Source organism: Theropithecus gelada, chromosome 5, assembly GCF_003255815.1.
Source record: "Theropithecus gelada isolate Dixy chromosome 5, Tgel_1.0, whole genome shotgun sequence".
Classification (NCBI taxonomy): Eukaryota; Metazoa; Chordata; class Mammalia; order Primates; family Cercopithecidae; genus Theropithecus; species Theropithecus gelada.
The window spans coordinates 147,171,799-147,185,266 of record NC_037672.1 but is presented as its reverse complement, the minus strand read 5'-3'; the positions used below and the strand labels follow the sequence as shown (position 1 = coordinate 147,185,266).

General features: G+C 40.3%; 1 protein-coding gene and 1 non-coding gene across 6 annotated transcripts in view; both read right to left on the bottom strand.

Annotated features, from left to right (window-relative positions):
- The window catches only part of DCLK2 (doublecortin like kinase 2), a 178,269-nt gene that overhangs the window by 43,282 nt on the left and 121,519 nt on the right, over positions 1 to 13,468 (bottom strand). For 3 of the 5 annotated variants that reach the window (XR_003119558.1, XM_025386573.1, XM_025386574.1), the window contains exon 5: positions 7,737 to 7,831. Coding sequence is in view for 4 of the 5 variants with exons in the window: in XM_025386573.1 (XP_025242358.1) it covers positions 7,737 to 7,831 (95 nt within the window). In the remaining variant the exon portion in view is untranslated. Of the gene's footprint in view, positions 1 to 7,736; positions 7,832 to 12,600; positions 12,652 to 13,468 lie in introns of all 5 variants that reach the window. The other 2 variants (XM_025386569.1, XM_025386572.1) reach the window with 1 other exon arrangement.
- LOC112625595 lies at positions 3,433 to 3,495 on the bottom strand. The gene has a single exon (XR_003119679.1). It is a non-coding gene; the product is annotated as a U7 small nuclear RNA (small nuclear RNA).

Genomic DNA, 13,468 nt, shown 5'->3' with positions numbered 1-13,468 from the left:
TTTTTTTTTTTTTTTTTGAGACGGAGTCTCGCTCTGTCACCCAGGCTGGAGTGCAGTGGCCGGATCTCAGCTCACTGCAAGCTCCGCCTCCCGGGTTCACGCCATTCTCCTGCCTCAGCCTCCCGAGTAGCTGGGACTACAGGCGCCCATCACCTCACCCAGCTAGTTTTTTGTATTTTTTTAGTAGAGACGAGGTTTCATCGTGTTAGCCAGGATGGTCTCGATCTCTTGACCTCGTGATCCGCCTGTCTCAGCCTCCCAAAGTGCTGAGATTACCGACTTGAGCCACCGCGCCCGGCCAACAATCTCTAAGTCTTTAACTCCCTCCAATTACCTATAATGCACTACCAAGAAGAATTTCTGGGCCCACTTTTATGAATAATGGGGCATTTAAGTTTAACACGTGCCGGTTGCATTCAACTGAAATTCTTACAATTGATCCTATTTATACACTTATTTACTTGGTAAATCCTCCCTGCATCCTCAGAAAGATGGGCTTCAGCCCAGGTGAGCCATTTACTTCCCAAATGCACCAGATTTCACTAGCAACTCAACTGTCCTCAAAGTCTGAGATGCGTTATGACTTATTTTGTTAGGGCACTTCAAAACTGCTTAGCCCCTCTTTTGGTTTTTATTCTCCAAAATCAATTACATGGAAAGATGAAGTCACTACCCATCTCTGGGGTAATGAGAAGTGGTCAGTTTCTTAGTACTGAAGGTTATCAACTAGTCTTAATTACAAAAGAAAAGCCAAAGCTCCCGGGAAAAGCAAAAATGTCTAAGGTCAGCAGCTACTGTGGATTTACATTTCACAGCTTCGAAAAGAAGTGTTCAAGTTCAGAAGGTCGAAGAGTTACATTTTAGCTCTGCCAATCAGGATGAGATACTACCAGCCCTTTCATCACACTTCACAAATCTGGAAAATCTTTCACCACTAGCAGACCCAGGAGACATCATCAGATAAAATATCAGCACATCAGACAGTTCATAATCTCAAGATGTTGGATAATGTTTCACATGTACTTTTTTCCTCCTTCTTTCAACCGGCAAGAATGCTCACAGCAGACAGCCTCCAGGCATACACTTCAGCATCAAAACACGAAACATTTTATCCCTCAGTGTCCACAGATGTGCTGTGACTCTGAAGCCTTAAGTTACTACTGCCTTAAAAGTCTTAAACTGGAACGTGAATGATGAATTAAAGTTCAGGGAAATGCTTTCTTCATCCATCTGGCAGCTGATGACACATTTACTACTCTTTATTGCCTATCTGTCCCAAAGAAAATGCTGTGATTTAAGCATAGCAAATATTCCTATGGGAAAAGTTATCAGCTAGATTGAAGAGACTCCGAGGAACTTGCACAGAGGGAACAGAAGATCATAGGCTGGGGTCAAGCAGAAAAATGGAGAATCAGGAAGACGAGCGCATTAAAAGCAGCAAACGATGTCCGCTGGGGTGGGATTCTAGGATTTGAAGAGGACGAAAAAGAATGAGTAAGGAGTCATCAGTCTGAGGAACAAAAGGACTGGAAGGAGAACAAAGCAATAAAATTGATGGGGTGAGACTCTGGCAGCCCTCAAAAAAGAGGATGGACAGGAAGGTTGGAAAGGACAGGATGAGGAAGCCGGAGCAGCCCAGGGCAGAAATTCTGAGTGGCTGATAAAGAGACAAAAATGGAGAGAAGGCTAGTGTGACTGCCAGACTCCACAATAGCCCTCGTGAGCCCCACCTCCTGTTTTTCATGCCCTTGTGATCAATCTCCCCATGCTGAGTTGGGCTGGTGTGTGACCACCAAGATATTATGGAAGATACGGGGTCTGGCTTCCAAGGTTAAGTCACAGAATGGACAGCTTCTGTATGGCACTCTCTCTCTCTCTATCACTGGGTTCTGGGGAAAGCCACCTGCAGTGTTCTGAGGAAACTCAAGCCAACTTATGGAGAGGTCCACATGGCGAGTAACCGAGGCCTCCTGCCAACAGCCAGCACCAGCTTGCCAGCAAGTGAATGAGTGACCACAGAGGGGGATCCTCCATTCCCAGCCAAGCCTTCAGGCAGCTCCGGCCTGGGACGCATCTTGACTGCAACCTCATGAAAGATCTTGAGCCAGAACCACCCAGTGAAGCTGCTCCTGAATTTCTGACCCATCAGAGCTGTGTGAGAAAATCAATTTTTTACTTTTGTTTTAAGCTGTTAAGTTTTGGGATAACCTTTTTCCTTTTTTTTTTTTTTTTTTTTTTGAGACAGAGTCTCATTCTTGTCACCCAGGCTGGAGTGCAATGGCGCGATCTCGGCTCACTGCCACCTCTGCCTCCTGGGTTCAAGTGATTCTCCTGCCTCAGCCTCCCAAATAGCTGGCACTACGGGCACTATGGGCAGGGGCACATGCCACCACACCCAGCAAAGCTTTTTATTTTTAGTAGAGACAGGATTTCACCATTTTGCCCAGGCTGGTCTCAAACTCCTGACCTCGGGTGATCCACCCACCTTGGCCTCCCAAAGTGCTGGGATTAAAGGCGTGAGCCACCGTGCCTTGCGGGAAAAACCTTTTTTTTTTTTTCCTGGAGACAGAGTCTCGCTCTGTTGCCCAGGCTGGAGTGCAGTGGTGTGATCTCGGCTCACTGCAACCTCCGCCTCCTGAATTCAAGCAATTCTCCCACCTCAGCCTCCCAGGTGGGATAACCTGTTTCTAACAGAGTCATTTATAGATTACTGATAGGGTTGGAATATGTGAAGAGGGCAGGAAAGCAGAGATGAAGGGAGAGTTGAGAGGAAAAGCTGGTGATAGAAAAGCAGAGGAGGTAATAAAATCTGGAGTCTGACTTCTCTCACTTTCTCTTTCCTCCTTGTATACCACTGCATGTTAGTTTTTTGTAAGTGAAACTGCCTTTATGTGAAAATGGAACCTGGAAATGCCAAGGTTTATGGTAAGAAAGAATAACAAGGCCATCCTAACTGCTTTCTCCATATTTAATCAATCTCAATCCTGTGCGGCAGGTCCTATTAATCCCTTTTTTCACAGATAGGGGTGATGTGACTTGCCCAACGTAAAACAGCTTAAAAGTGACCATGCCAAGATCAAACCCAGGCACTTGGACTTCACGTGCTTTTTTTCCCATTTTTAATTTTAAGTCGGAGTCCTGCCCTGTAGCCCAGGCCGGAGTGAAGTGGCAGGATCTCGGCTCACTGCAACCTCTGCCTCCCGGGTTCAAGGGATTCTCCTGCCTCAGCCTCCCGAGTAGCTGGGATTACAGGCACCCGCCACCATGCCTGGTTAATTTTTGTATTTTTAGTAGAGATGGGGTTTCGCCATGTTAGCCAGGCTGGTCTTGAGCCCCTGAACTCGTGATCCGACCACCCTGGCCTCCCAAAGTGCTGGGATCACAGGCATGAGCCACCACACCTGGCCCTAAATGTTTTAATAGATTTACCTGCTTGGAGTCTTCTGGTACCACCAGAAACCCCGCCAGACAAATTCTAAAAGGGCTGTCACATTTCACATGCTTTTGATCACCATCCTGTGTCCGTTTCCAAATGGAGGAGGCAGCAAAGGAGGGAGGGAGCTCAGGTCTCCCAAAGTGCTGGGATTAAAGGCGTGAGTCACCGTGCCTTGCCAGAATAACCTGGTGTAGCTGCACACCAGGGGGCACCGTTCCCACCTTAATAATCTGGCCCAAGTAGACCAAGACTTTTGTCTTGATAACCCTCAGCTTAACTAGAATAGCTCGGAATAATCACAAAAAAACTTTAAGCATTAGAGGACAAAAGGAAAATAAACCAGAGTCTCAAGGAGCTTTGTAGCCTCGTAACAAAGGCATAGTATAACTTGGCGTGAACTGTCCTTACTTCAGAAGTCCCTGGGCTCCCCATGTTCCAGGCTGTGGGAGGCAGCCTGGAGCCATTGAGGTGAGAGAGGCTGTGTGTGGCCTGCAGAAATGCCTCCTCCCTAGGTGACCATCACCAGGAACAGCCCTGACCATCAGGAAAACCAGATTCCGTAAGTTCAAACAGAAGCAAAGCCAAGTTATAATACCTAGGAGTTAGGTTCTGGGGAAGAGGCCTAACAGGGACCTGCTGGGTGGCCTTATCCTTTAATAACTAATTTTACCAACTTTTGGTCTGATCATGTTGTTTCCAATCATTTAAGAAGACTGGTCTTGCTTTCCCACCGCGTCCTTGGGGCTGGTTGTGTTTATGAGCGTGGGCTCAACACCCAGCTATGCCACGAGACCCACAGTGTGACTTCATCACAGGCCCACCACAGAACCTCATCCCACATCCCTGTAACCCATGTATCTGCTGAACCTGGACTATGCTAATTCCAATCTATACCAATCTTGACAATACTCAGCTCCACTGAGTACTGTCTTCCAAAGAAAACCAAAAACCCTAAGTTATTGTGAACTCTGTGATTTTACTAAAGCTTTATGGGGTTAGGTGAAAATAATGGGCACAGTGTAGACAGTTTTACTTTCAAGAAACTCCCATTAGATACCTATTAGCATGCTTTTCCCCCAAGCCTCTCAGGAAAAGTTGCCACCAGGTATTTTTCTCTGTCTTTCCACCCCATTCACCCAGCCTCCTCCCTAACCCCAGGATTTCCTCCCTCTTCTTCCCACACCTCCCCCCTCCCTATTCCCCTCCCAATCTCTCAACCCTTTCTCATGTGGAGCAAATGTGTTACTCAGGAGGCTGAGACAAGAGAATCACTTGAACCCGGAAGGCGGAGGTTGCAGTGAGCCAAGATCGCACCACTGCACTCCAGCCTGGGCGACTCAAAAACCAAACAAACAAAAAACACAAACAAAAAATAAAAAAAAAAGTCAGTTTCTCTATCTTGACAACTAAACAAGGTTTGAAACTACTTCCAGTTTTTACACTCTATGGTTTTAGGTAACTACTGACAAAAACTCTTTTATGACCAAAACTTTAGTCAGGTTCCTCCGAGTCCTCTGCTTGACTAGGCCCAACCTTGGGTTTCCCTCCCTGTCCCTGCAGAATCCAGGCTGAGGTCTGAGCAAGATTCTGTTAAGTCAGTTTAGGGAAAATCCCCTGTACTTGCTGTCTGACTCTGATGTCAGATCAGCCCAGCCTGCCTTCAGCAATAAGCCTATCAAGTCAGTGGAGCCGGAAGCCTCTTAGGCTGGATGGTTCCTCTAATACTCTTCCATCTGCTGATTCCTACCCTGCTCCTTCGTTATAAATCCCCACTTTTCCTTGCTGGAGCTGGATTTCCTCTTTTCCTCCCTGCAAGGCTTTACTACAGTGGTCTCTATACCACGTGCCAGGGACCACCCCCACTCTTTGAATAAAGTCTCCCTTATAGTCTTTAACAAGTATCTGGAATAATTAGTGTTTTTTCTTTAACACTACTTGAACAAAACAAATATATAATCAAGATACCACTAACTCTCAGTTGTCCTAACGTCTTTCAGTTTTAGGTTTAAAGAACCTTAATTACTTGGTTGCCACCCTATTTCTTACATGATCATCTGCAAAAAAAAATTATTCACAAGTTGAAGAAAGCTTTGCTTCTGCTACTGGCTTTTGTCCAGCCCCTCAAAGAACACAGTCTTAGCAGAATCATCTTCCTCATAAGAGTACTAAGAAAACTACGAGTACTTTTTGTGGAGAGCAAGGTAGATTGTCTATTTTTTATATCTTTCTTAATGAGCAAACCAAAGGGCCACTAACAATCCATGATCAGAGATTAAACATATCATCCTATTTTCATTTTCAGTTCTTTCAATGCCCCCACCAAAATATTAAAATAATTCCCAGACATGGATACAAAGAGGGAAAAACTGTAACAGAACATCAAATTCTGCTTACCCTTAACCTTATTTAGTTCCCCAGTGAATAAAATCCAGGTAGTAAAAAAACCAGCAATGCCAAAAGCTGTGTCCTGGCAGCTAGAGAGACTGTCAGCTCCTGCACATGCTGTCCTGGCTCGGTCTGCTTGCTTTTATCAATTCTCTGATTCTCTGGAAAAAGATTATCTATCCCCCAAGGCCATTAAAGCATCTAACTAGGATAAATAGTGGTAACGAGTTCCTGCCCATGAAAAACAATCCTCCATTCTCAGACATTCCCTCTTAACTGATCTTAATAAGCGATTTTAAATGAAGGGAAGGGAAACGCATAGTGCTAACACACGGTAATTATCTGTAATTCCTCATCTGTCATGCCATTGAATAGAAAAAAATAAGTTGGTGCCTTGCAATGACATCAAAATTAGGGTATTTGGTACAGTAAAGTAACCTGACTAAATTGCACTATTTAAAAAGCAGGTTTTCATCCCAATGATAATATATACTACAGATTATGGGAACTGTAATGAGATGAAATTTCCATAAGGCAGGACCCATGAGAATAGGCAGTAGTTAGAGAGCTTTGGGATTGTGGCCTAAAAGCTGAATCAGTGTGGCAGAGACATTAGTTACTCCTGTTTAATGTAAAATTCGGTGGTTTTACATCAGCATTGAAGTAAAAGGGCAAAAAATACACTTCCTAGCCTTTTAGTTAGGTTTTTCCGCAAGTTAACAGAACTATATTCCTAGCATTTTAGAGCTCATTTAAAATCAAAAGTCCTTGTTTTACAAATAAGAAAAAGAAAACCCAGAGGAGGTATCACAGCTGTTAGCAAAGCCCACAGGCCTCAGGCACAGTGGTGGAGAACAGGGGGTGGTTCTGGAAAGATGACTGTTCTTTATCTTACTTATAATCTTATCTTCAATCTTGACCAGTAATCAACATTTCCCTTAATGAACAAATTAGTCTTCATTCCTCTTGGTGTGAATAAGTAATCCTTGAGCATTTACTGTGTGCTAAATGCTGGGGTTACTATAATAATTACGATACACCTAGCATAGAAGGAACAATTTTACTTAATGTCTCAGCAATAACACAATTTATTATGTCTTTAAAATTCCATTAATCTTCACAAATGTGAGTGATCCTGCACAAGTATGCATGCATCTGTGAAGTAGGAGGTGTGTGCACAGAATATTAACATGTATTTCCTTGAAATGGTTAGCTGTCCTGTCCTGAAGCTATAGTTGTAATTACTAATATATTATTACTAATATATATATTTAGGAACTACTAAATCAAATAAAACTTGTTGAAATTTTGCACAATTGGTTTTGCTCATCTCTACTAGATAACTGTCTATTAAACCAACTGCTAATCATATTGTTACTGCTTATATTTTTAGGACATCATAGTCAATAGCTAAGATTGTTTCTAAGTTCCTCACTAAAGATGACCATATTTTCCTTGTGTTATCACTGAGTATAAACATTATGCTAGTATTTCACTTCATTTTAGGCTTTTGACAAACTCAAATTATGTTAGCAATATTAAAGTCATGACTCAAAAGAAGATTTTTTAAAGAATCATGATGTTCTCCAAGGCTTTACCGCTGCAAATCATTTTGATAATAATTGGAAAACTACTATTTATTATACTTTACCACATTATGTTCATCTCTAAAATAAGAACACTATAACCCCATGTTCCCATTTTAGAGATGAGAAACACTTCAGCTCAGAGGAGTTAAGCGAGTTGGTCAAAATTACAGCAGTACACAGGATTCGAAGTCAAATCTACCAGGTTCCAAATCCTAAACTCTTTTTAATTTGTTACTGTACCCAAGCCCCTAAACAAATTAAACTGCTAAACTATGAAACTCAAAATAACAAAATCACACAAATATGCCACATATCCTATTTCATACCTTTAATCCTCTGAAACTTCCTGGACTAGTTGGAGAGGAACTGGAGGATTTCGTAGATTTAGGAGTAGAAAGTTGGCTGCTGGGAGTTCCATTAACTGCCCATGAGACAACAAAGAAGACAGAAGTCCCATTAAAACCCACAATAACCAGACTGTATAAATACACTAGGTGCATGCACAATATAGGTCCAATGAAGCTTCAACTCATTTTCAGCTCAAAGCAGACGGCAAATCAGCAAAAAGCAAAAAGAATGTATCTTATTGCATTACAGACAAAAAAAAAAAAAATCAAAGAGTGAAACTAGAACTATTTTCAATAGTAGTTTTCCAACAGCTATATAAACAAATACAGAAGACATTATGGAATTAGTGATGTGAACGAGAACTTTTCCATGTATCCTGCCTGCCAGCAAAGGTAGAGATGGCTGTTATATTTGTAATGGTTTACTATGAAGGCTGTTCAATATCCACTATCTTGGTGCATACCAACATAACCAAGAAGTTTGGATAACCAAGAAGTTTGTGTGGCTCTCCCAAATCAATTACACCATAATACAAACACATTTTCTAAGTATTTTCTTAATGAAAAGGGAAAATCTACTGGTAGTTTTCCCTGTAATTCCTACTTATTTGCTCAAAGTCTGTGAAAAACATTCTTCAACCTTTTTTATCTAGACCACTTATTTCTAATTCCTTCCATTTTCTTTTCTACACAGCTTATCCTCCCCAATTTGTCCACAAATCTTGGTAGTTTTCTATACATCTGCTCTAAACCTCCATACACTTCTTTGGCTGAAAGCTAGATTTAGATCCTATGCTAGAATTATGTAGTATAGAATCTGCAAATGAACCTTTCCCCCAGAAAATTAAATTTGGAAATTTAAAAAATAACCGAAAAAAGTGTTCAGTTTTTGAAAACTTTGAAACCTCTCCCCTAGGAAAGATTTGTTTGCAGATTCTATACTACAGAATTCTGGTCAAACATTTCAGTATGACTTTTGCTTATGCCTGATTGTATCATTAGAATCTATTTCTGCAGTAATTTCACAAAACTAGTAGTTAACATCTAGTATTGATATATGTTTTTCTCCTCTAAATAGAGTATTTATAATCCGTTTGATTATAAATCTTCAAAGTTGTTGCCCAAAGTAGATGAAAAGTGTCATTCATCTTTTTGGAAAGAAAAGAGATGCTCACTTGCTTTTTATTCTTAAAAAAAAAAAAAATGAGAGAGCGACAACTATTATTTTAAATCACGCTAATAAGTATAAAAAAACAAATGCACAGGTAAAGGTCCTGAATAGGTGACTCAAAAAAAATGAGTACCAGTCCTTGAGCAGAGGCAGAAATTGTGGATCAATGAGTACGAATGATTACAAGAATCACCTGTAAACAGGAACATCTTGGTTTATGAAGTCATATTTATTGTACTGCTCATTTTAAAATTTCAGTAAAAATGAGAACTTTTTTCAGTTATTTTTAAGTTTCCAAAACTTTAATTTTTCTGACTCAAAACCCTCATTCAAAAATAACAGTCAGTGATCTAGATTTTATTAACAAATACATGTGGGTACTTAGAATACAAGTGTAACACAATTAACTGTACAATTAAAAATATTTAAGAGTATTCAACAGCCCTGGTTATTTCTCAATCAAGTTAAATTTCAATTAATGTTATTTCTTCTAAAAAACTTCTTTAAAAGGTAGAGCACAAAGGGTTTTTAGGGCAGTGAAACTGTATGATACTGTAATGGTGAATATATGTCGTTACAAACTTGTCCAAACCCAGAAAACATACAACACCAAGAATGAACCTCAATGTAAACTATGGCTCTCGGGTGCTAAGGGGATTTCAATGCAGGCTCATCAACTGTAACAAATGCAGCACTGTAATTGGGGATGTGAATAATAGAAGTTGTTACACAAGTCTGCGGGCAAGGAAGTACACAGGAAATATGTACCTTTGGCTGTGAACCTAAAACTGCGCTAAAAAATAGTGTTTAAAAAAATCTTTTTCAATGGAATTCACACAAAATAGAGATTATGGCCGGCAATAAACTAGTAAGCTTGCCGTGAGCTGAAACTAAATTTTCCTTTTTTTCCCTTTTTTTTTTTTTTTTTTCCTGGTATTTTCTCCCTCTCACACAGCAATCTGCACAGGTCACCAGCTTCTAATCAGTATGCACTGTTAGTGTTCACTGGTATTCCAATCCCACACTGATAGCAAAGGCTACCTTGGAATGATTGTAGGAAAGGGAGTGAAGGAGAAAAAGCAGTTCCGGCAGATAGCGATCTCTGCAGTAGATCAGTCTCCCTAAAATACATCCCCTGCCCAGGCCTAGTTTCTTAACAAAACTCACTGCCAGGGATTTAACTGATGTCAATAACTACATGTCTATATTTTCACCAAAATAACTCATCCTAGAGAGATACTACTAATCACATATAGTCCTCTAAGTTTTTATAGCATTTGTTAGGTTCTAAACAATGTGCTTGAATGAGTTGTTCTTAATTTCACTTATTTGCACATTTCTCCAGTTCCGGAGAGGCTAATGGGGACCCTGGACAGCACCACGTCATGCCCTCTCCCCCTGCAACTTCCGTTGCTGCCGCAAGCGGAAGATGTGCCACCACCAGCCAGCACCTGCCTCATGCTTCCACTCTTCCGCTACACCCCTGGATTTTCACTCCTGAAATTTTATCCCCCTCCCCTCAACTCTAAGGAAAGAAATAAACTTGGGGGTTTTGTTTTGTTTTGTTTTGTTTTCTTTGAATACTTTTTATCTTAGCAGACCAAGAAAGATTCAGAAGCTAAAATTCTAAAATAATGGCCAGGCACAGTGGCTCACATCTATAATCCCAGCACTTTGGGAGGCTGAGGCTGGTGGATCACTTGGTATCAGGAGTTAGAGACCAGCCTGGCCAACATGGTGAAACCTGATCTCTACTAAAAATACAAAAATTAGCCAGGCATGGTGGCGCATGCCTATAGTCCCAGCTACTCAGGAGGCTGAGGCAGGAGAATAGCTTGAACCCCTGAGGCGGAGGTGCAGTGAGCCAAGATCACACCACTGCACTCCAGCCTGGGCAACAGTAACCATTTACCCATTTATGTTACCTAGCTTAATATCTATGTGCTTTTTACATATTATTTAGCTATTCTGATAGAGTTTTGTTGAAGGATTTAGTCAACCAGAAGACTTCACTCAAGGCGGTCTCAAGACTTCACTTGGGACCTCTGTCCCAAGACTGAAAAGGTACAGTATTATGTTCATAAAGTTACCAGCTCTGTTTGAATTTCATTAGTCCCATGGAATTTAAAAAATGGCAACAGACACACCATAGCTAAAGTAATCTGTAAAAACACTCCTGGGTACCATGGCTTTTAATAAGACAAAATTCTGTCCTTCATGGTGGTAGAAAGTGGAAAGAATTATATAGCACTATACAGATAAGCATTATGCAGATAAATATAGTAGCTTTCTTCAGATTCACTCAAATCCCAGTGATTGACTCAGGCTTTTGGTTTTCTATAGCTGAAGTGTCGAACATACTTTGAATTAATCTCTTATAAAAAAAATCATTTTCTCTCTAAAATGTGGTTTTAAAATCTTACAACTTTTACTTGATGAGTTTGAGGCTTACTCTATTAACTCAAATCCAAATTTGGACTTAATTGAAAATTGTGTGTACTAGAATGCTATGATTTTCCTTCATCAGTTTCTAAGTATTATAAATTCAAGGTAAGAGTTAGGTATACATTTATTAGGCTATCTTCTGGAGCTACTAGTGTGCAGGACAAATATGGCTATGAGACATGTTTTTAGTTCAATATGCTAATTTTTCTCTTTGGACCTTAGGGGGACAAAATTGAATTAATCATACCCGATTCTTGAACCACTCTCCCTTTTATTAAAATTTTTTTAAAAGAGACAGGGCCTTGCTACATTGCCAAGGCTAGAGTGCAGTGGCTATTCACAGGCACTATCATCACAGCTCATTACAGCCTCAAACTCCTGGCCTCGAGAGATCCTCCTGCCTCAGCCTCCGAGAAGATGGGACCACAGGTGGTACCTCCATGCCCAGCTATTTAATTATTTTTACTGATGTTACAAGCATCTGTAAAGCTATCACCAAAACTACATCTACCCTTTGATTAACCCAGGTCAGTGTATTTATGCAAGTCTCATCTCCATATTAAGCTTTCTCAGTTTTAAGATACTTTACAGAAAGCATGATACAATTTGAAATAAGGTTAATAACAGAGGTATTTTCAGATAAAAATACACATATTGTTAACTGTCACATTTTTAGAGAGAAAAGGCTGAGTCTATAACTCTAGGAAAATAAATATTTGACAACTAGAAATATTGCAGTGTTGCCTCTCTCTATATGTAAGAAACACTTCATAATCCTACGCTGGCATATGCTATTATGACGTACTTCTAAGATTTCAGTGATTCCTAAACTGTTAACCCCAGGGTGGGGAGGGGGTGAGCATAGAAGACCAAAATTTCTTCTATGGCTATTTTCATAGTACCAACAAACTTTAGCCTTTTTCAGTAACAGAACATTTCTCCAAATTAACTAGAAGATGGACCCCTTGCAGCAATGTGCCTCCTCAATCGCTTTGTATTCCTGACTATACAGACAGGCACTTGGTAATCTTCTGATGATAACCGGCTCTCTAATGAATAGAGGAGGCTAAAGTGTCTTGTGCAATGCAAAGCATTTCATACCACACAGATGTGCACTGGAATAAGCCAGATACATTCATGGAAATGGAGCAAAAGGAAACAGAAAAGTGGCAAAAAACAAAAACAAAAACCCAGCAGAGCAACAAAGCCACAATAGTCATGGCTCACCTGGGGATTTGGCTGTAGAATAGGCACTGGAGTAGTGGCCACCCCGCTTTACTGTACACATGCAGTATACACAGAGCAGAAGACAGTAAGGAGAGTGGTTATTCAGCAGCTCTAAATGTGTGTTCAGAAAGAGTAAAACAACCCGCCCTACAGAAAGTCGGGGGGTGCTGAGAGGGGAAAGGGCGAATAGTGGAATGTCTGAAAAACTTGGTCTTTTATGAAGTCTAATGCTCGAGGCTATTGTTGTTGATACAACTTTCACATATTCTAGATTCACCACCTGTAAAATCATGGTTTTTTCACAATTCTTTCCTTAAGGGGAAATGATATCAACAGACTTATTCTTAATTATTACAAACAAACCCATAAAATCAATACGTGAAGATATTTATGTATGTTTTTAATGTTTAAAAATGCCCCGTAAAAATTATGACAAATTTATAGGCTTAAGACTTGCAAGAAACTTTATTACAGGTAAGTCTGACTCTTAAATAAGTAAAATACTACTTTTCAACAATAATCACTGCTATGAATGTACCATTTGATGAGGGAGAAGCCAGTGGAAATATATCAAGTAAATACATTTCTGGGTAGAGAGTGTGCATGTGATTTTTAAAAAAGAGATAATGTTAAGAAAATAATTATCCACAATCATAGAGCACAAAATTCAAAATGCAGTATACAGAGGTCCAAATGTGAAACACTTCTATGTAAATACCAGCAGAATCTAGATCATCAAGCTGTTCCCAAGAAAATGTGTCAGAACAAAACTATACAAGTCTCTTAGGAGAATTATTATAACTTGGGGAAACAGACTTAACTTTTGGTTTTAAAAGTCATGTCATCTCTGTTTTTCTGGAACTTGGCT